The 23,466-nt window shown below is 39.0% G+C and overlaps 2 protein-coding genes across 2 annotated transcripts in view; both read right to left on the bottom strand.

Moving 5' to 3' along the window:
- Samuel (SAM-motif ubiquitously expressed punctatedly localized protein) overlaps positions 1-23,466 on the bottom strand; it is a 760,488-nt gene that overhangs the window by 551,027 nt on the left and 185,995 nt on the right. The window lies entirely within an intron of this gene.
- On the bottom strand, positions 7,418-21,268 carry LOC135711441 (uncharacterized). Its single transcript, XM_065234308.1, has 2 exons — positions 20,540-21,268; positions 7,418-8,276 (listed from the first exon to the last, which is right to left on the bottom strand). The coding sequence occupies exons 1-2, from the start codon at positions 21,250-21,252 to the stop codon at positions 7,418-7,420; spliced, it is 1,572 nt and encodes a 523-aa protein (XP_065090380.1). The 5' UTR covers positions 21,253-21,268.

The raw sequence follows: 23,466 nt of genomic DNA, 5'->3' as shown, positions 1-23,466 counted from the left end.
AATTTGACAAGCCACAAGGCTAGTTTAGTACTTAAACTAGCATTTCGGCACAAAAAATCCCAGAATTAAGAGTGGAATAGCTATGAAAAATCAAATCGGGCGTTTTGCCCCGGGGTGCATTTTGGGCTGTTGTCCCCTATGCATGCATAGCAGTGGGTGCAACTTTGTTCCTAACGCGTTCTTCGGGGTACTGCCTTCCCCCGAAGAACGCGGTAGGAACAAAGTTGCACCCACCGCTTTCATTCAGTTGTTTTGTAACCAACCGATCTGATTTTTTGTATGTGATTAGTCTAGGGTGGGCACTGATCACATACAAAAAAAATCAGATCGGTTGGTTACAAAACAACTGAATGAAAGCGGTGGGTGCAATTTTGTTCCTACCGCGTCCTTCGGGGGGATACAGTATACAGTAGCTATGGTTTATTATATGTGTAAGCACGCTGCACAAGAAATTAGTACGCATTTCGAACTTGTTCAAACAAGACGTTGCCGACCTAGCAAGTGCTTCATTCATTTTTTCACAATGGATTCAGACACTGCAGCTGAGGAAGATTTTGAAATCGGCATCAATTCCGATATCGATTTATCTGACGTGGATAGTGTATGGGAGGAAGAACAAGAGGATCCAAAAGAAAATGACATTGTTAGCGCGGAAGAAGAGTTGGAGGATATAGCACTGAGCCATTCACAAGCGTGGTACGAATCAAAAACAGGTAAGTTTTAAGGCTACGTCATCGCAAATCGAATGAATTGAGAAAAAGTTTATCAAATGTTGTTGGACAGGATTCATATGGACGAAAACACCAGCATCCTCTGAAATATTTCGTGTTCGACCTCCCAATAAAGGATTGAGTGCTTATAGTCAGCATGTTACATCTATCATGGATTGTTTTAAATTATTTATTTCTGATGGAATAATTCAAAAAATTATTCGCTATACGAATGAACATGGACGCGACGATCCCAAAGAGAAAGACTGGAAGGAATTAACGGAAAAAGAGGTCTGGGCATTTTTTGGATTATTGATGATAGCTGGTGTACAGAAACAACGAAAAACACCAATAAAAACGCTTTGGACTACTGAATATTTTCTCCGCCAAGCATTTTTTCCGACAGTTATGTCCAGAAGTAGGTTTCAAGCCATTATGAGACATCTGCGATTTGATTGTCGCACTGATCGTAGTTTATTGCTCAAAAATAATGATCAGCTAGCGGCGATTCGGTTGGTTTATGATGAGTTTGTCAGCAATTGTATAAAAAGCTACAATCCATCCCAAATCATCACAATCGATGAAAGGCTAGTTCCATTCAAAGGAGGATGTAAATTTGGAGTTTACATGAAAAACAAACCTGGTCGGCATGGATTGAAAGTATGGGTTGCAGCAGATTCAGAAAATGCCTACGCCCGCAATCTACAAGTTTACTTCCCAGGTAATAGGTGTTCCTACTTTTGTAACATATATTGAAACTTTCTGGTCTTGTTATAGGGTCACATTTATTGTCAAAGACAACTCAAGGAAGCAGTAAACAGTTGCCGAGTGAAGTAGGAAGCACAACCAAATTGAAGAAAAAGTGTATCCGATCAAAGAAAACCGTCAAAGTTCTAAAAAAACCTAAAATACGAGAAGAGAACCAAGGTCGTCGAGTTGTTATGGACTTGGTACAACCTTTTCTGGGTCAGGGAAGAGAAGTAGTAGTTGACAACTTTTTTTCCTCAGTAGATTTGGCAGAAAAACTACTTGAGAGGAAAACTTACTTGACAGGAACTCTGCGTAAAAATAAAAGAGAAATCCCGTTAGCATTTTTGCCTTCAAAATCTCGCAAAGAGCATTCATCTTTAATTGGGCACAAAAAACGGTTAACATTAACCTCATACGTACCCAAAAAGCACAAAGATGTTCTTGTGCTGTCCAGTAATCCTCATATTCGAGGCATATCTTTCTCTGAAAAACATAAACCAAATATTGTATTGCATTACAATGCTTCAAAAGCAGGAGTTGATACTTTAGATCAGGTCACAAGAGACACGTCATGTGCCAGAATCACGTATCGTTGGCCTGTGCGATTATTTTGGGATATTCTTGATATTGCTCTGTATAATTCGTACATTATTTTCATTACCAAATATCCTGACTGGAACAAAAATAATTCTGGCAGACGAACGCTATTTATAAAATATGCATCTTATTTTATGGTAGAAGATTTCGTTACTCAGAGATTCGAAAAATCTGTTGCTGGTGGAATACCACTTGAATGTCAAGATGACATGCACATGTTATTGCAGCACATCGATGAAGTACGACGAAATCTGCCAGGATACTCACAAAATGCTGAAAATGACGCTCAGAGTTCTGCAAACCCTCCTGAAAATCGTATTTCTTGTGCAATATGTAGCAATCGTCGCAAATCTACAACCCTCTCATGTGAAACGTGCAAACAGTATTATTGCCAAAAACATCGATGGGAAAAGAAAATAATCAGCTGTATAAAAGACTGCTCATCAGATCGTAGAACACACGCCAAAAAATCTAGGAAGACTGTTTGCGAGTGCGGAAAACGAAGTACAGTAACATGTGTGAATTGTAGCTTATGTATTTGTTCAATCCACAGGAAAACAGAAGTGCAATATTTTTGTAAAAATTGCTATGTGGCTTGAACGGAAATGTATTTGGTGCATTATTATTTGTTTTTATCAGGACTGAATGATAAATAAAAATTTAAACAAACTAAACAAAAGCCACAAATCAATTGGTCTGAATGAATGAAATAAAAATTGGGGTAGGCTAGGGGTTAGGAGTTATTTATCTTTTAATAGTTTAAACTATTGGGGCATAAAAAAATAAAATTAAACATTTGACTTCCAAACCAGCTTCTACAACAGTTTGGTAAAAGCGTAACTCATGAAAAATTGTCTGAATTAAAAAAAAAATGTTTTCTTCACCGAAAAACATAAAAAACTTTATTTTTCCAAATGAACCCCATTTTTGAATTGTATTTTAAGATTTTATTTTCTGGGAAGTCAATTTAATTACTTACAAAGTTACAATATGGACGGCTTACATGGGCACTTTTGCAGGAAAAAGTTTGACTAACAATACATTTTTCTGTCTCCTTTAAAAATATTCTAAGCAAATATAATTTTCATGCAGCACCCTCCCAAATTAGAGTAAAAATGTTGTGGATGAGAGGACTTTGAGAACGGGCACCAAAATATTGTATATACCTCCGAGCCACTAACCAGAAATTAAGTCGGCATTTTTTGGAATTCACTCACACGCGCACTCACGCAATAAATTCGATAATTTAAACCATAATAATGTTCGATGATTTTTAAATAATTTAGAAATGATGGCTTAATTCCACAGTATTTTTACCAAGAAGCCAATAAAAATATCGAATAGGAAGCTCCATGTTTACTTTTTTTTGGGTAACTGATCGAGCAGAAGATGGCCTATGGAACTATTAAAGGGACAATCATCTCCAGCAAGTTAACCATAACGTAAGACACATATTTTTGTTCAATCTCATGTGTTATAATATTGCAGATTGCATATTTATTTTTAAAAAATCGACGGTGCCTTGATTATGTACACAGATTGGTTTTCGCCTTGCTTTGCGGCTCCATTTTCTCTCACTATTCTGCGCTCGCTGGACGATGAGCAACAAAGTTTCTTCAATTTACGAAGGATAGTGTCATGTGTAATAGTGACTCAGAGTTAATTGAAATAAAATCAACCTAAGTAGGTTGACTGAAATAAAAACAATCTGCTTATTAAACCCACTGTAAGGGCACGTACTTTCTTCCAGAACATCCTCAAACATTATGAATGTGGTCAATTGGTGGAAAACTGACTTCAAATGTGATGCAAAAGCTATATTTTATCAAGCAGTAGGGAGATAATTTGTCGCTCACCATGATTATCTAGCGGCGCCGGTGGTGCAGTGGTAAGCGTGATTGCCTCTCACCCCAGCAGGCCTGGGTTCAATCCCAGTCGGCGCTGCCGGGATGTTCTGAGGCATAACATTTCTGATCACGGGAAGTAATGTCGTTGGTCCCCGGTTCATGAGTTGATGGGTCGATAAGGAAGGTCCAGGTGTGAGAGCTGCCTCCCTGGCGGCGTCGGTAGCATTGGTGCTCAGCACGGAAAACAAGATCGACGTAAAACAAATCCAAAGAAAAAAAAACCATGATTATCTCACGAAAACAAATGTCATTTTGAGGTTTGCATCGGTTATCTTTCAAAGTCCAGAACTCGGTCAGTAGTACAGTTAAAAATTTGTAAGTGGTACATTCTATTAGATAATTTTATAAGCTTTCAGGCAAAAATACGAAACCCCAAATCAATTCATTTTAACTTTCAGAAACGGCTTGTCTACCAATTCGACAGAAATTAACCCGAAATTTGCGGTGTTTTACATGACCGTGTAGCCTTATCAGCTAGTTCACAAAAAAGTTGAAAAAATAACCTTTAAAACGGTAAAAAAACATTTAAAAAAGGATGAGTAGAACCCGAGATACATTATTTTGAAAAAAAGTGTCGACTTCATTTTCAGTGTGGTAGTCGAAGAGTTAAGATTTATTTTGTCCCATTATCATTATTCAACTTTTTTTTGTTTCAGGTGATCTCAAGGTTATCAATATTTTGGCTGGAGTAATTTCAAATAGTGCAACGTTTCCTTGTGCATTTTGCACGGCACGCAAAAGTGATTTAGGAACATGCAATGACCTTGCACGGACACTTGGTTCCATCAGGACTTTTGCGAACAGTTGGAAAGAATCTGGAGGAATCAACAAAGATGCCAAAAACTTTTTCAACTGTGTAAATCAACCTGTCTTGAACGGTGATGAGGATACAAAGATTCTGGATATTTGTCCACCACCTGCTCTACACCTCTTTTTGGGCCTCATGAACACAGTTTACAACAATGTGGCCGAAAATGAGCCCAATTACGCTTCAAACTGGGCGGCTGCCGCAAATGCAACTCGACATGCGCAATTTTGATTCGCTGGGCGTCATTGTAGATATTTGCTGGATAAACGCACAGTTTTGATAGGAGGCAATCTAGATCGTCAGGTAAAGGTTTTGGACAACATGCATGCAATGATAAGCCATTGTTTTGGCGAGGAGCTCAACGATGATTTCGAAAAGTCCATTGATCTTTTTTGTGAAAGTTGGCTTACCGCAAACCTTCCAGTAACCCCTAAATTCCATATTGTCAAATATCACATTAGCGATTTTTGTAAGAAAACAGGAAAAGGATTAGCCAGGTTCACGGAACAAACAACAGAAGCAGTGCATCATGATTTCATCCAAACATGGAGTAACTTTAAAGTGGCGGAGAATCATGTTAAATACGAAGAGAACCTGTTGAAAGCTGTGGTTTCGTATAACAGCGCTCATTTAAAGTAATCTTCATTTATTTGTTGGATCACATTTGCTTAACATTTTCATTATATATAGATATAGGTTCTGATAAGAAATTATGGAAATTATTAAAAATAATACAATTTGATAAAAAAAATAACTGTTTTAATATTTTACTTATAAATGCAAAATAAAACTATGGGAAAGTCGTGAAACCTTATGGTACCGCCAATACCTTATACTTTTGACTACTTTAAGGTTCAATTTACTTTGATGCATTTTCGAAAAAATCAAAAGCAGTTTTTTTCGACGCATTATTTCAGATTGCTATAAGCTCGCGTCATTTTGTGTAGAATAGCAAAAGGAATCGAATAGTGCGAGCATTTTGCAATCTGAACTAATGCGTCGAAAAAAACTGCTCTTGAATTTTTCGAAAAAGCATCAAAGTAAATTGAACCTTAATCCACTTTTGAAACAAATCATATTATTATATTATTAATTTGTATTATCAGAGAATAGTTTTGTATCGTTAATATTTGTTATACACCTTCATTGAAAGCCGAAGGTATGGACAATATTTTACATTAATTAAGTGTATTTATGTACATTTATTGCTTTTAACTTTGTCTATCAACAGAATTTCGTAAAAAAAAAATTGTGTCACGTTTTTATACGTCATGATATTGACGTTTAAAATTATAAATGTTAAATAATGTATGCAGTTTTTGTAGGTCTTAATATTGGCTACAACTTTTGTGAACATCTCAAGTCTGTATCTCTTATACTTGATGAACTAGAGCGAGCAGAGACCAATATTGTTTTTCAGTGAATAATTTACATTCTCTGAAAAACACTGATCTTTATAGTTCGTCATGCGTAAGAGAAACAGAATTGAGATGTTCACAAAAGTTGTAGCCAATATTAAGACCTACAAAAACTGCATACATTATTTAACAAAATTTGATTAATAAAAAAAGTTATTGGTAAACAAATTAAAATGAATGCACCAAATTATTGTAAATGATTTTCCATGCCTGATGTCAACTTCAAAACACTTTTTCTCAAAAAATCCAAGATGAAATATTTTAAGTCTTTCACAGATTTGATTATTATCATCAATATTAACTTCCTGTGAAAAAAAATTCGGAGGTACATGCAACTTGCATAATAAAAGCCTTCAGACATAGCGTGAACCACAATCTCTCCAGCCTCAAAAACTGAATACCAACTGATTGAAATCAACCAGTTGTACCAGCAACACGAGAATGTGACAGGACTACAACAATTCTCTGCAGTTTTTTTTTATCACCAACCAGCCACTTTTAGCATGCACGCAGGACGTAGGTAGGTTGCCGATCTCCCTGGAGCTCGCCGAGCTTAGCTCATGAGACACAGCACATGTGACATGAATGAGGCACGTAGGAACAAAAAAGAAACGCGAAATAATCACCCCTATTCTGTATTTCGTTTCGAACGAAATTCTCATACAAAAAAATATTTTTTTGTATGAGAATTTCGTTCGAAACGAAATACAGAATAGGGGTGAATACGTCTCGAAATGTACCAGGCACCTACGATCTTATAGAAAAAGTGCCTCTATCACGCGGAATGGAAGCACGTGTACATTAACTCTGGTATAATGTCACTCCAGAACTCATTATGGTTATAGCAAGATAGTGCGATAATTATGCGGTTAGTTACGCAATTGGACAACTCAACGTGCTATTATTTATTACTTTTTTCAAACAAACATATACATGTTATTAGAGATATTAAAAATACATATTATGTTAAGGCTTTCCTCATCAAAAACACGAAATCCATAAAATGCCAAATGATACAGCTACATAAGCGTAGATACTGCAAAGAGAAACTCTTTGGCTGCAATCAATCGCACTGACGGCACTAAAAACAAAATAACCACGCAAATCAAAACAGCGGTTTTGTTGGGAAATCGAAACGAATGCCTACACGAAGGGAAAACAAATTTTTATTGTACACAAGAGGATTTCAAAACTCAATAATGGTCACCTACGACCCGCAAATGGGTTTCAATTGCAGCGATGGGACTTTCCTGCCATGAGAGATTGGTAGACCTTTTCAAAGTGATTCAAATTTCGCAACGTTCCACCTGCCGTTCCCAGTCGTTCCAAGCTTTTGCGTGCTGCGTGCAACTGCCTGCGTAGGTTTGGTTTCAGTGTCCTGCTCACCCTAATTAGCGGTGCCCTGGGGACCACCTCTGTGCATGCATCCATGGTCACGTTACGGTCACAGGAAATGCATCGTACGTCTCTTATTGGGGTGCGTTTGCTTCCGGAAGCCTTCTCCAATTCCGATGAGTGACTTTTTTGAATGGTTTGTATCTGAAGATGGAGTTGTCGTATTTGTACATTGACTGCATCAATTGAGGACTGTAACTCATGCTGGTTAGCTTTCGAATTTACATATTCACGTAGAGTGTAAAGTTCGTCCTGATTAGTTTTCAATTGCTCCGACAACATCAGCGTCCTATCGTTAACATCGCGCTGTTGGTTTGATAGCTCTTGGTGTAAAACATTACTGCCTCGAGCGTCATTATTCGACGTAAATCGAATGGATTGGCGTATTCGGGATTCTATTGCAACATCATCGGCTTTTTCCTGGAAAAGCCGACTAATCAAGTGTTCTATTTGTTCCATTTTGGCAGTATTATTTTGTTCGATCAAAGCTAGCTGTTCGGAAAATTGCGGTAAAACTGGAAAATCACCCTCACCGATATCGATTGCAGTTTTGTTTGCAGCGCATATTTTTTCCGTCAGTGATTGTAGCTTGGTTTCCAATTCTAGCTGCTTAAATTCTATGTTTCGAAGGATTTCTACAATGTCAGAGTATCCGGGTTCAGCTGGATCAGTTTGTACGACGTTGGAAGAGCTGAAAGAAAGAAATAAAGAAATAAATCAACACGGCGAATGAGAACGACCCAAATTTGAGTTTAGTTTACTCATAATCACCAAAAGTGCAAGAGCTCAGTGAGAGCAAACTGAAAACCTAATTTGGTGTTCATTTTTCCTGTTGCTAACAAAACGAGTATTCAATTTGATGTTCTGTTAAGGCAATGACAAACTGCAACAACATATTTTTGAAGAGCAAATGTACAGCAGATGTAAAACAATATGTGTTATCAAACTTATCAATCGCGTAAACTGAAATCAAAGTAGGGTTAACTACCCCATTTCCGGCCTATTAAGCACAACCCGCACTTAGTCTTTCTTAATCTAGCGCAGTTTAGCACCAACCAGAATTTTATTATTACTGATGGCTTCCAAATGTATTTACCTTGCCGTACGTACCGTAAGATTTGATAAAGAGAAACCAATCGTTGAGATATTGTCAAAAGTCTAACACTGCTTCTTGACGGCAAACTCGGCCTAAGGATTCTAAACTCGGCCTAACGCATTTAAAAGCTATTGAATTCACTTCGGCTTCATCACTATCGGATGAAGATAAAAATTGATTCGGTCGGAGCGCTTCTTTTGTTTTTGGGAATAATGGGTGCAAACCTTCATATCACGCGTTCATTGACTTCGTTCGGAAGCTTATTAACTAAAGTATCGTACCAAACGCATAATTGACTTGTTAACTCTGAAATTATGGATTTATTTGAAGTTTTCTGCTCGATAGACCCAAAATGGCCGATTAGGCCGATGTAGTTCTCTACCCTATGATTTCAGTTTGATGTTGATACCAAAATTTGATGCTGGCCTTTGCTCGGGCTACGAGTGAAATCTAAGCTTAATTCCAAAACAGCCAAAAAAAGTTGAATAGACTTCTCTGACGTTTGGGAAATGCACAAGTATTAGTGCAGAACTCGGGGTAAATTTTAAGTATTAGTGCAAGAAAACCTTTGAATTTACCCAAGTACTTGTGCAATTCACAAACGTCAGAGAAGTCTATAGGTTCATAGAAAAACACCCCATGATTTCTCCTTCTACTTCTTTCCTTTATTTAACGTCGGTCTCTGTTCCACAATCTAGTACCAATCACTGACGGACATCGATTGCCATCCATTGACGGCAATCGAATATGCAGGAAGGCAGCTTCCACACCTGCGTAGGATATCGCACCCACTTAAACACACATGGGCCGGGACCAACGGTTTTACTTCCCTTCCGAAGGAAGACGTGACCAGAGATTTTTATGTCTCAGAAAAATCCCACCGACCTCGGCTGGGATTGAACCCAGACCCATTGGGGTGATAAAGTAGTCACGTTTACCACTACACCACCAGCGCCGGCCACCCCATGATTTCAGGAACATGATTAATTATACCGACCAAAACAAAGATGAGTAGGTTTAAGGACACCACAGACTGTGAGGACACTATTTGTTTTACCACTGCACAGTTCCACGGGCACGCATTTGGCGATCTAATTAATAGATAAAGTTCAAAATAAATTTACATGTCTGACGCAGAGAAGCAAGCATCTAATTTAATTTTCACTTCTGTATGATTTGTGGATGGCGAGATCAGTGCTAGTGAAAACGCGAAGAGGAGGGATTCCATGAGCCTTCACCTTAACTTTCGAGTAGTCGCGACACAAAAAGTTACACGAGCAGTCACATCGCCCAAAACGCACCCCTGGGAAAAACGCCCGATGGGATTTTTCATAGCATTCCCGTTCACAAAATTGACAAGTCATAGTGGGAGTTTAGTAGGGTAAATGACGGCTTCGGCAATACCTTATTCTATTATCGTCATTGGAGTAAACAACGTCCTTGTGTGCTAAATTTTGGCATGTGGATACATTGTGTTTAATAGTGTGGATAGGTTAAGGTTTTGCCGAAGTCTGCATTTCTTCTACTTAAACCAAAACCCCAGAATTAAGAGTAGAATTGATCATTTTGTCAAGCTTCTGCATTCATGTTCCATCAGATGTCACAGCTGTTGTTTGCGGTGACATCTATCGGAAACTAGACACAATCTGTTTTCCTATAATTGTTCACAGAGGACATTGCAGTGCAAAACATGTACATGTACCTCTATATATTGTGTGTGGCAGGATAATTTCTCAAAATGGGATTATACCATCTGCTTTCTGTTTATGGCCGTACGGCTGCGCCCATTGATTTAACACACGGCGGCTATTTATCCAGGATTCGCTCCTCAAGCCGCTGCCATAAAATACTATCTAAGTTTCACACCTGTGTATAATTCTTATGGGCGGGGTTGCATCGCACTTATGAGCGGCGCGTTTCGATCGTCAACAAATGATAATTTAACATAAGCGCGACAATATGCATTTAGATTAATATTCGAAGTCCCTCCTTTTTTACACATTCTGCACACAACAGCTGTGACATCTGATGGAACATGAATGCAGAAGCTTGACAAAATTATCAATTTCAGTTATACCTAGTTCTTGAACTATACCAGATAGAACAATTCAACATTCAGCAAAGCTGTTCAGCTGGACAACGCCGTTCTGACAGTGGGTCGTTTAGTTCAGAATCGAGTCGCTAGGTGACACCAGAGTACAAATAAAGTACTTTCATTCATAACTCTGGATCGGGACCAGATAGAAGTATCATTTCTTCAGTAAAGTTGTTCAAATGGACAAGATCTGTTCAGGAGTGATCAGTTTAGTTGGGAATTGATTCAAAAGGCGGCGCCACAGTACAAATAATGTTCTTCTAGTGGTGACTAAGGATCGGGACCAGATAGAAGGTTTCGGTCTTCAGCAAAGTTGTTAAAATGCTCGAGACCCGTTCAGTAATGAGAAGTTTAGTTGAGAATCGACTCACTAGGTGGCTGCAGAGTACAAGTCATGTTCTTGATGTAATAAATCAGAATCAAGACTGCATAGAAGATGATTGTCATCAGCAAAGTTGTTCAAATTGACGAGACCCGTTCAGTAGTGAACATTTTAGTTGGGAATCGACACAAAAGGCAGCGCCAGAGTGCAAATATAGATCTTCTTGTGATAACTAGGGATCTAGGCCAGATACAAGTTATCTGTTTTAATTAAAGCTGTTCAAATGGACGAGACCCGTTTAGTAGTAAACAGTTTGGGTGGGAATTGATTCAATAGGTGACGCCATATTTCAATTAAAGTTCTTCTTGTGATAACTTTCGATCGAGACCAGATAGAAGTTTCCTATTGTCAGCAAAATGGTTCAAATGGATGACACCCGTTCGGTACTTCATAGTTTAGTTGGGAACAAGGAGGCATAAAAAAAATTGTTTAGATTACCGAAGTCGGTAAAATTTTACTGGGTTTTAAAACAGCTGAGTTTTCAGTAATCAACCCAGTAGTTTTTACTTTTACTGAAAACTCCGTAAAACTGTCAAAAATTACCGTAAGTCAGTAAGAAAATGCGGTGTATATCAGTAATTTATTTGTTTGCATGTCTTTTTTTTTGTAAGGCTACAATTTCTAAGCTTTCTATAATTATTACTCAAATAAGCCGTATTCCTGGCAAACTTGGCGATTGATTTTCTACTTCATTCTGTTAAATTATTCAAAGGACATGGCACACAAAAAGACCTTTTAATTGAGATACTAAAAAAAATATCATCAAGGCGATCTGATGGATGTACCCGCTGTGCGATGGCATAATGTCAACCGTGGGAAGGACTAGCAGGTCTGAGCTTTGTAAAACTAGCCGTCTTTTTCATTCCTCCACTTTTTAATAGAAGTTACATGACACTGGCTGGTACATGCTCGGTTTAAGAATAAATGAGAGAACAACTTCTATCTGCCAGACAATAGTATAGGATTATCAGATAAGTTTTTGTTCTTGTTTCTTTCTTTCTCCCATCAGTTAAATTTTAAGTTTGTGTTTCTGTGTTAGTATTTTTTTTTCGTGTATTGTGTCCGAGTAATTTTGATTATCGTTGCAGTGGTAGGGCGTTTTTCGCTCCCACTAGTACGGCAAAATGGACATTTTGTCGGAAGACGAAATGGACGTTTTGTCGGAAGATGAAACCACTTTGCCACGCGATAGCAAGAAGGGTCGAAAACGTCTGTCATCCCAGAAATCAGATGATGTCATCCCTGGTTCGTCATCTCAGTCTGGTAATGGACAGGGACAGATAAGCCCCCGATCGCGAGCCTACCCAGAAGACTCGACTGGCCCATGGGTTGTTTACTTTCAGCCCAAAAAGAAACCTTTGAATGTAATGCAAATTACTAATGATCTGACGAAGCGGTTCTCGGCCGTGACCGAAATATCAAAGGTGAGGTACAATAAACTTCGCGTTGTCGTCTCTAACCTGAAACAAGCTAACGAGATTGCTGCCTCCCAGCTCTTTACACTCGAGTATAGAGTGTACATCCCAGCTCGTAATGTGGAGATCGAAGGTGTGGTCACCGAAGCGAGTCTGACCCCAGAGATCTTGGCGAAGCAAGCGGTTGGCCGTTTCAAGAACCCCTTGCTTCCCACGGTTGAGATACTGGAAGTCCAGAAGCTGAACTCAGTATCTTTCAGCGAGGGTAAAAAGAGCTTTACCCCCACAGACTCGTTTCGGGTGACCTTTTCTGGTTCAGCCCTTCCTCACTACATCGAGTTGGGAAAACTTCGGCTACCTGTGCGTTTGTTTGTTCCTCGGGTCATGAACTGTCAAAACTGCAAACAGTTGGGACATACGGCCTCTCACTGTGGCAGCAAGGCACGCTGTTCCAAATGCGGGGAGAAGCACGAGGATGGCGCCTGCACAGTCACTGCACCAAAATGCGTGTACTGTAAGGGAACTCCTCATGGTCTCTCATCGTGCCCGGCGTACAAACAACGCGGGGAGAAACTAGAACGCTCTCTTAAGGAGCGTTCCAGGCAGTCTTTTGCAGCAATGCTAAAAACAGCCACACCATCAACCAACGACAAAAATCCCTTTGCTGTTTTGTCTGATGACGAGTCTGACTCTGACTTGGCTGAGGAGGGAGTTTCTTTCAGTTTTCCGGAAGGTTCTGCACGGAAACGAAAACGCATCCGTTCGCGGAAAGTTGCAGATAAGGAACCCCAAATCAGCTTGCCCAAATCAAGGAGTGATGGAAAAAAGGAAGTTTCAACTCCTCCTGGTTTCCGCAGAACTGACTATAACCAGAATTTTCCATCTCTCCCGGGGACATCAAAAACCCCTGATGGCCCATTTTTAAGAACAGAAGCCCCTTCTTCATCCGGGTTGTTCTCATTTGATAAAATTGTGGACGATATTCTCAAGTACCTCAATATTTCTGATCCTCTCAAAAGCATTGTTCTGGCAATGCTTCCTTCTGTGAAGACCCTCTTGAAGCAATTGACATTGAAGTGGCCCCTTATTGCAGCAATCATTTACTTCGATGGATAATTTTCCAAACGAGGTCGGGGATTTGATCACTTTTCTAAAGTGGAATTGTCCAAGTCTCATTCCTAAATTAGATTCTTTTAAGTTTTTAGTTCACAATAATGATTGTGATGCATTTGCTGTTTGTGAAACTTGGCTCTCTTCAGACATCGATCTTCCTTTTTATGATTTTAACATTATTCGACTGGATCGTGAGGATTCACGTGGAGGAGGGGTACTTTTGGGGATCCAAAAGTGCCATTCCTTCTATAGAGTGAATCTTCCACAATTTCCAGGTATTGAAGTTGTCGCATGTCAGGCTATTATTAAAGGTAAGAGCCTTTGTATTGCTTCTGTTTATATTCCCCCTAGAGCCGTTGTTAATCGCAAACAACTTTCAGATATCTGTTCGGTACTTCCTGCTCCACGGTTGATTATGGGTGATTTGAATTCCCACGGTACAGGCTGGGGGGAACTGTATGATGACAACCGTTCTACTTTGATATATGACCTCTGCGACAGCTTTAATATGACAATTCTTAACAATGGAGAAGTAACACGTTTGGCTGGCCCATCTTCGAATGGAAGTATATTAGACCTCACACTTTGCTCTAACTCATTATCGTTGGATTGTACTTGGAATGTGATCTAAGATCCCCACGCTAGTGATCACTTGCCGATCAATGTTTCTGTTGCCAGTGGGTTCAATCCGTCGGAACCCGTTAACGTCGCGTACGATCTTACCCGTAATATCGATTGGACAAAGTTCAAGAATGTGATAGAAGATGCCCTAACGTCGGTAGAAGGGCTTCCACCGTTGGAGGAATATAACTTCCTCTCCAATCTGATTTTGGACAGCGCGCTTCAAGCTCAAACTCGGCCGGTTCCAGGAACGTCTTTCCGTAGGAAACCTCCTTCCCCTTGGTGGGACCAGCAATGCACACAGGATGTCAGCCCTTCGCAGCATAATCCCTATCGTGTTTGCTTCTCCGACTTCGACAATTCTGTTCATTTTGATTTATCCATGACGCAAGAGATTCGTGGAATCCCAGAGCATCATCGTTCTATGATTGCTCCGTCAATTTTCGCTGCAAAGTTTGGCCAAGTTGATTCCGCAAGATCGTTCTTCACAGATGGATCACTAATAGAGACGTCCGCTGGTTTTGGTATTTATAACGAATTTCATAGCGCCTCTCGAATGCTTCAAGCTCCTTGTTCCGTATATGTTGCTGAGCTGGCGGCAATACATTATACGCTAGAAACGATCGCCTCACTTGCACCAGATCATTATTTTATTTTTACGGATAGTCTCAGTTCTGTCGAGGCTATTCGCTCCATGAGGCCGGTAAAGCACTCCTCGTATTTTCTCATGAAAATACGAGAGCTTCCAAGTGCTTTATCTTATCTATGGGTCCCATCTCATTGCTCGATTCCGGGCAATGAGAAGGCGGACTTGCTTGCAAAGGTGGGCGCTATGGAAGGCGATATTTACGATCGACAAATCGCCTACGACGAATTTTTCTTCATTTATCGTCAACAGTCACTCGCCAACTGGCAAAATAAATGGAGTGAAGGGAGTTTGGGACGATGGTTATATTCAATCATCCCTAAGGTGTCGAAGTGTCCTTGGATCAAGGGGTTGGATGTGGGTCGAGACTTCATTCGTATGATGTCTCGCCTCATGTCCAATCACTACTCATTAAACGCTCACTTGTTTCGTGTTGGGCTGGGGGACAGTAATCTCTGTGAATGTGGACAAGGTTACCAGGACGCAGATCACATTATTTGGTCATGTGCTGAGCACCGTGGAGTCAGATCCGAGTTGTACGATTCCCTTCGGGCTCGAGGTAGACAACCTAATGTTCCAGTTCGGGATATTTTGGCTAGACGCGATCTGGAGTTTATGCAACTCATTTATGTTTTCTTGAAGAATATTAACCATAGATTGTAAGTTTGATTAACGTTGTGTTTAGTTTGTATTTTGTATGTCTGTGTGTGTTTTTTTTTGTGTAGATTTGTTTCTGTAATAATTGTATAATTACAGAGTTGATATAACGTCGATAGGATTAAGTATATGTTTTAGAAATAGTGAAATTTTTGAATAATAAATCATATTCCAAATCTCCTTTTCCCTCTCCCGATCCAAACAATTGTCATCCAATAACCTCGAGAAGACCGCGAGTAATCGGTTCAAATCCTTTAATTTTAGATCTAAGACATTTATAATGTATAAAGAAAATGATAACTTGGCTCTGTAAAGTTTATTCGATTGAGCCTGTACAAATAAAGTAATTAACAAAAAAAAAAAAAAAAGGTTTTATTGTCCGCTGTCTGGCTGTGACTTTTTTAATTAAATAGTATTGAATCCGAGCAATCTTTGGGCCGTATGAATAAAAAGAGTTTACTTTACTTTCCCGTGCTTTTCTTATGGGAAAAGTAAAGTAAACGCTTTTATTCATACGACCTTTTATTTAATCATTGGCATAAATAAGAAAACTCCATTCGTCCCCATCATATTAAAATTCAATAAATGATTACTTTTTACACATTTTGCAGTAAAAACCGTACTTGAAAAATGTGTAAAAAATACTCTTCTATTGACGTTTGATAGGTTTACACATAAATGTGTAAACGCAGTTTACACATTTTATGAGTAGACCCCTTTTTTCACGAAATGTGTGAATTTTTACACATTAATGTGTTTACGCTGGTTACCGTGTAGCTAAACGAGAAATACAGCGGGAGTTTGTTGTGTACACGGTAAGAAAAAAGTACCCAAAGGCCAGTTCACTTTTACCTACTTTTGACTAGTTTGTCTCCTTTTCTCCTACTTTTTCTAACCGTGTGGCTGCGTCAAGCGCGTATGCCGACCCTGAGGCAGTGTAGAGGGACAGGAAGAACCTCATATGTCACAACAGAAATTGAAGAAATTCGGAAAGTAACTTTGATAACCACTGCACTCACTGCACCTGACGATCAGTTCGCAAATCAGCTGTTCGTTCGTTTATCTATCTAAACAAACCTTCGCCGTGTAGTAGCGTACTGCTTGAAGTATGTCAAGGCACTACAAGCCGCAGTGCGTTAGTCCGATAAACCATCCGAAATCATCATCCCGACAGCTGAGCTTGCAGCCGCCGATCGCACGTTAGATCGACTTGCTCAGTCATAGCTTTACTTACCAGTTCCACAAGTAACAACGTCTTGAACCATTCAAATGGTTCAAGCTGCATATTGACGACAATGGAATCATCCGTGGTGGAGGAATCATCCGTGGTCTATCAAATGCTGAAGTTCCAGATAACGTCAAGTACCCAATGGTACCCCCACTTTGCTAATACCAAATTCAATGCGGTTTCACAAGAATGACCTTCCTGGTGTCTCCCGAGTGTTCTGGTATCAACATACTATTACTATTTAAATACTCCAGCAGCTGGCCTTTCACAACAAATTCTAAAACTTTCTCTCATATGTGCAACATGTTGATGGGACGAAACTCGTCGTCTTTAATCGTTCTAGCATCTTTTTGAATAGGAACCACTAAGGATTCCTTCCAAATTTATGACGCATGCCCAGCCTGCAGTGATTCATTAATAAGGTCCAGCAAGCTGTGGCCAATGCACAGTGGTCCAGAATGCAGATTTAGGTGGAATGATAAACTTTAGACTAAAAGTCTCGTCTACAAAGTTGTTCCTTATAGTTAGGCCCTCGTTATTATGACAATGAATTCTAGGGTGGTTCTAATTAACATTAAAATAAAAAATCTAACTTTTTTGTTTGAATAAATTAAGGTATACATTCTTGGACAAAGTTGTAGCTGAGCTAATTTCAAGCAAATGTGTATCTCTTAAATTGATCGATTTAGAGCTATTTTTTTGAACTGAGTTTTTTTTTTTTTTTGGGAGTTGAACCACTGCGTTCATTATTTGAACTTTTGTGGTATGAATGTATGAATTGATTTAGGGTGTCTCTAAAAAAACAGTTGTTTTGCTCTAGTTTTCTTATTTCAAATTTCTTAGCAAAGGTATCTTCAAATAACTTTTAGATCTTTAGAAGGCGCATATTTTTGCTGCACTAAGCTTGCCAATAAATTTCGCTGATCAAGAGTTATTGACGTTTTTTTCTAGTAAAAATATGTCATTTTTTCAAAAGTTAATATATCTGGTTGGGATCAAAAAAAATTTGTTTTACGGCATTTGAAAGGATGGATGTTATTTTCAATAATAAAAGAAATATTAGTGGTACGTTATTTTTAAACTCGAATAAAATCAATTTGTATGTATGTATGCATATTTTTTACTATATATGGGTATATCTTTTTTATTAGAAGAGATGCAGACAACAAATTTCGCTATAAAAAAATCGTCTTAAAGAGTTTGATGATGACTTTCATGAGAAATTTATAATAATTTTTTTTATACAAAGTTGCTTGAAATTAGCTCAGCTATAACTTTGTCGAAGAATGTATACCTTTATTTATTCAAACAAAAAAGTTAGATTTTTAATTTTAATGATAATAAGAACCACCCTAGAATTCATTGTCATACAAATGAGGGCCTAACTATAAGGAACAACTTTGTAGACGAGACTTTTAGTCTAAAGTTTCAATTTCAGGCTCAAAACATATCATTCCACCTAAATCTGCATTCTGGACCACTGTGCAATGTCATGAATGCAATCTTGAATAACTCTACCATTAAAATTATCTACTCAAGCTGACTTTTCTCATTAAAGCAAATAACTTTAAGTTTATTTGATGAAATTTTCATTTTCATTTTCATTTTGCAGCGTTTGGTGAGACAATGGGAGCGCAAGTCAATCCAAAGCCGAGGATAAAGGAAGGGTAATGGCTGAATAGTCTATGCGGACCACTTGAACGCCATGGGAAAAGGAAGGGATTGAAGAGGTCGGTTATTGGGGGGTTTTGAGGAAATGACACATAGTACTAGATTTGTGTTGCAAAATGTAAAGAAACCGAAAATCCATCTCCCACTGATTCATCCTTTCACATATATACCAAATTGATATTTTAAAGCAACCATCAAAATAAACAGACAATATATGAATAGGCTAGTTGCCTCCCTAGGCGGACCCCCCGCATCCTAACTCTTTTGTTAATCAACTTAATGTTATTAGGCTGTCTAAATTTTCTTATTTAAGTTCGTTTGATGATTATGATATCTCATTAGTCTAATTTAATAAATAATTGAAATCTAATCCTAATCAATCATAACTCATGCTTTATTAAGTACCTAAACTGCTATATAATCTAAAATTTAACGTGTTTCAAGTAATTTTGACTTTGATCTACATTTATTATAGCTTAGATCGACCCAGGTGACACCTTCAAGTGACTAAAATGCTTCACTTTGAAATTAGTTTCCTAGCTGATTTTTAAATTATATAAGGTATATGCTCCAACTACACTCACACGTTTCCACTATGTCGTTCCACAAAATTACGTATGGATATGTCACAATAGAAGCACGCCACAGTGGAAATCCCGAGCCATAGTTCAAACACTTATCCCAAACCAAAATGAAGCATATATAAGATTAGTTACAATACCATGGTGGTGTTTAATATTGTTCCTTGAGCAATGCTTCAATGAAAACAACAATGAAAGCTTGTCACGCAAATAGAAGGAGCACGGTTGGGCACTTTCTCAAATATTTCAATAGTATAGTTCCCTTGCAAACCCAAATAAATCTATCTGCGTAAAAATAAATAAAATAAGAGTGATTTGCGGCAAAACCCGCCATTATCACACCCAACGTCAGTGCCTATACGTAAGCGTACTACAACGCGGCTTTCAAATAAAGGAGTAACAAGTGTGATACTATCACTTCAGACTAGAACTTTGGTTCTCTTATGCAATGGTTCATCAGAGAGGGGAAGCTCAGTAATCCTCATGGCATGCTCATGACGCCATTCTGTCACGGCATGTGCCAACGATGCCGGACCTAAACCAACCGTCTCCAACGCACCACTATGAAGCATAAGATTAGGCCCGCCCACCAACGTCCAGGTTAAAAACTAGCCAAGGGGAGGGAAGTTCATTTGATGAAATTGGGTGAAAATCTTCAAATCTACTATTAACCAACTTTTTTATTTCGTCAGGTCCTTCGATCAAATCAATGGATTGATTAATCAAGCATAGTCGACACAATAATCATTAAATTTTGATGCAATTAATTGTTCAGACTGTTATAATGTACCATTTTAAGTACAATACTACCGACGCCAAGGAGGCAGCTCCCACACCTGGACCCTACCTATCGACCCATCAACTAATGGACCGGGTACCAACGACGGCTTTACACCGACAAGCATTGAACACAGGCCCTTTGTGGTGAGAGACAATCGCACTTACCACTACGCCACCGGCGCCACTACATGAATCCCACTTACGCTTATTACGCGCGTTTGTGTACCTATTAAAATGATTAACACTATTTGTGCTACAAAACTTTTTGTACCATGTGTACCTTTAATGTTAAGACGCAAAAGATCAAAATTGTACCAGCTGTTCGAGTTTTTCAAATAAACCAACGTTTGCTCAACTAATTGATTGGTCCTACACGTTTTAAAAGCGTTAGTTAGAACAGCTTTAGATTAATCTAAATTACCGGCCGGGAATGGAAAATCCACGCTTCTCGCAACAAGATACGAAACAGCCTGTTTCCAATATTTCCTCCAGCACTTTGATTCTACAAAATCATCGTTATATTTGATATTATCTAATAGATTAATCACTAAGGTCTCATGATCGTTTTTTTTTTCTTCAAATCAGTATCCGTTACAGAACAAATATAAACAACATTGAATCAAAATTGTCAGATTAAAGGGATAATTCGGTATTATTATTCGTACGTACCCCGTAACGTTTTCCAATAGTTCTTCGTTATTGCCACTTTTTGTGATTTTCTCTTTGCCCTGGGTTGAACTCGTTCCATGTAGCGCATCCAGTTTGCTTTCCAGCAATTGAATTGAATTCCATATTTGTTCGGTCATTTCATCGAAACTATTCAAACTGTTCTGTGGCTGCTCGCCGACAGCAGCGGTGTCCTGTATGGTAAGCTTAGCTACTTGATGTTCAATCATACACTCCAGGCCCTCGATACGCTTACGTAATTCTTCCACAGCCTCTTCGCACACACTACTCGGTTTGAGGGAAATCTCTTGCACGCGTTCTTCCAGGTCGGAAACCATAGACGACATGGCACTCATCTGTGACACGATGCGATCTGGTTCAGGATCTATGGACTTTTGACTAATACCGTCGCATGGGAACATGATGCGTGAACCCGCTATCCTGAGGCGGGCTCCATCGAAATCGCTTCCGTTCGTAATTCGCTGCACGGTGAGCCGTGTTTGACTGCCATCCCGCAGTGCGTCGCTGAGGAGCCTTTGATCAACGATACAACTTGCATTGGATAATTCAATTTCATTAACATCCGTCGTCGTTCCGTCGCGAAGTGCTAGGATGTAGAGAATTTTGTGCAGTAAATGGAAATTGACTGAGCCCGGGTTGGGAGATCCGATGGCCAAATCAATGAGTTTTAATACATTCATGCGGCAGGATGACATGACTGATTCGACTTGGTGTCGAGTGACTATTGGGCAAACTAGCGCTTACTACGATTAATGAAATGTATCTCTTGCTTCGGAAGGGAAGTGACGCTGCCGTTTGTTGGTTGGTTGGTTGGCTGCTCTGTATCTGCTCATGTGTTGATGGATTGGATTTTGTTTTTCTTTATTCGGGACATAAATCCACTGCGACCAGTATTTCTCTGACATCTGACAAGAATTGAAGTTCACATGTCAAGTTTATTGCGGTTAAAAAGATAAATTCGAACGGGGCTGCGGTTGTTTCGACTATAGATACTATAGATTCATAGATAAGCGGAGGCACACAAAGTTGTTTTGGCAACCATGAAAAATAAATGATCTTACTGGCATCCGTGAAAAAAGTTCATGCCATCATAGAGCTCTTCGTTGTGCAGTTTTGTTTTGTTTCGTGCGTAAAAGTTCAAAATGAATTACAAAGCAAATCTTTGCAACAATGTACACGAAACGAAAATCAATTATTTTATTCATGTGTAACACTTATACATTTTTGCCAAAACAACAGCCTAATACATTCCACAAGACAAACCACATAGGTTCTATAAGAATGCATAAAAGGTATGTGTGAACGCTTATACATTTCATTTGACACATGATCTTCATTAACTTTTTGCAAGGCGTCTGCTTAATAGTTGACTTATACATTTTATGAATAATCAGCAATAGAAATTTGCCAAAAGGTATAAGGAGATTTCTATCCGTGTATCGAGGAATGGTTTGCTTTATCTTCCTTTCTTGCGTTGTCCGCGAAATAAATCGGAATGTGGAGTGTGGAAAGCGTTTTGTGCTCATAATATTACAATACTTCTCCCTCAAATAACACCATGATGACTTCATGCTCGTTTGGCTACACTAACTGACAGTTCGTTTGGCTACATTATACTTTTCCTCCGCTTATCTATGGAATCTATAGTATCTATAGTTTCGACTACCGAATTTGACCGTACTGGATTGCACTGAAAAAAAACTTAGTTTTTATTTAAAGTTTGAATTTGAAATGATAAATTCTAAATAAATTAATATTTTGATGTTAGGTGTAAAAATGTAGGTATGTACTTTGATATTACATTCTATACTTTTAAAAGATTAACATTGAAGGCCATCGTTCGGACATTTTGAGCCGTTTGTCTGTGATTAGGGTGGTTTTCCAGGAAATGTCATGAAAATCTGGTGAAGGAAAGTGAATATCTGGAGAAAAAAATTCGTGCTATTGTACCCAAGGATTTCTTTTTCCAGGAAAGTGGCATTTCCTCCGATAAAGAATATGCACGTGGGGTGTTTGATACTACTGGCTATTTCTCCCATCATTGTATGTGCGCAATCTTGCACCTACACACTTAATTTAGCTCGGTAAAATCTCCAACAGCCGATTACCTCGGCATTTACTTTTGCTGATATCTCTGCAAAATATCTGTTTGTTAGCTGATATTTCAGCAAATAGTTATTTGTTAGCTGAGTCTCGGCAATTGTTTTACTGAATCTCAGCAAAATAAATTGCAGAACTGCTCGGCTGTTGGAATCTCGGCAAAAAATTTTAAGTGTGTATGTTTTCTCGGGAATTTATGAAAGTCTTGATGGTTAGAAAGAACCGGAACAGCAAAGTTTAAAAGTAGAATGGATTTTATTTAACGACTAGCTTGAGTGGAGTCTTGAACAGGAATGAAAAGTTTTTCACTGTTGTTTATTTAAGAAAACTTAGGTTGCTAGGGGTGACGTTCGGTCTCCAAGGAGGTGATCAGCACACTGCGTTACCGATTTACTCCAACACCCCCCCTGAATCGGTCAGTCCTAGGAGGGTCCTCAGTTCGCGGAAACGTCCAGGTTCCAGGGGCTTGGTGAACGTGTCCGCTATTTGGTTTGCTGTATCAATTGCTTCGATTTGAAGTCTTCCTTGTGCCACATGGTCGCGCAAAAAATGGTGCTTTACATCGATGTGCTTGACACGCTTGCTTTCGGTGTTTGTGGCCATTGCAATGCACCCACGGTTGTCTTCGTACACCTTGAATGCCGTGTCCGGTCGAACTTGCTTCAGGTCTTCAAGGATTCCGTGCAACCACAGCCCTTCGGAGGCCGCGGCACTTAAAGCTGCATACTCGGCTTCACACGACGACAGTGCAACGGTTTGTTGCTTGCGGCTTGCCCAAGACACGGTGTTCCCAAAAACCTTAAAGACGA

This window comes from Ochlerotatus camptorhynchus, unplaced genomic scaffold, assembly GCF_037179485.1.
Source record: "Ochlerotatus camptorhynchus isolate MF236.1 unplaced genomic scaffold, CSIRO-AGI_Acam_v1.1 ptg000432l, whole genome shotgun sequence".
Classification (NCBI taxonomy): domain Eukaryota; kingdom Metazoa; phylum Arthropoda; class Insecta; order Diptera; family Culicidae; genus Ochlerotatus; species Ochlerotatus camptorhynchus.
Note: the sequence above shows the minus strand (reverse complement) of the source record. Positions and strands in the feature narration are given on the sequence as shown.

What these genes read in the sequence shown, in the direction of transcription:
- LOC135711441 (XM_065234308.1), bottom strand. Translation starts at nt 21,252, where the DNA reads ATGTCATCCTGCCGCATGAATGTATTAAAACTCATTGATTTGGCCATC. An exon ending in CTATTGGAAAACGTTACGGG is followed by an intron (nt 8,277 to 20,539) that starts GTACGTACGAAT and finishes TCTTTCTTTCAG; the next exon opens with CTCTTCCAACGTCGTACAAA.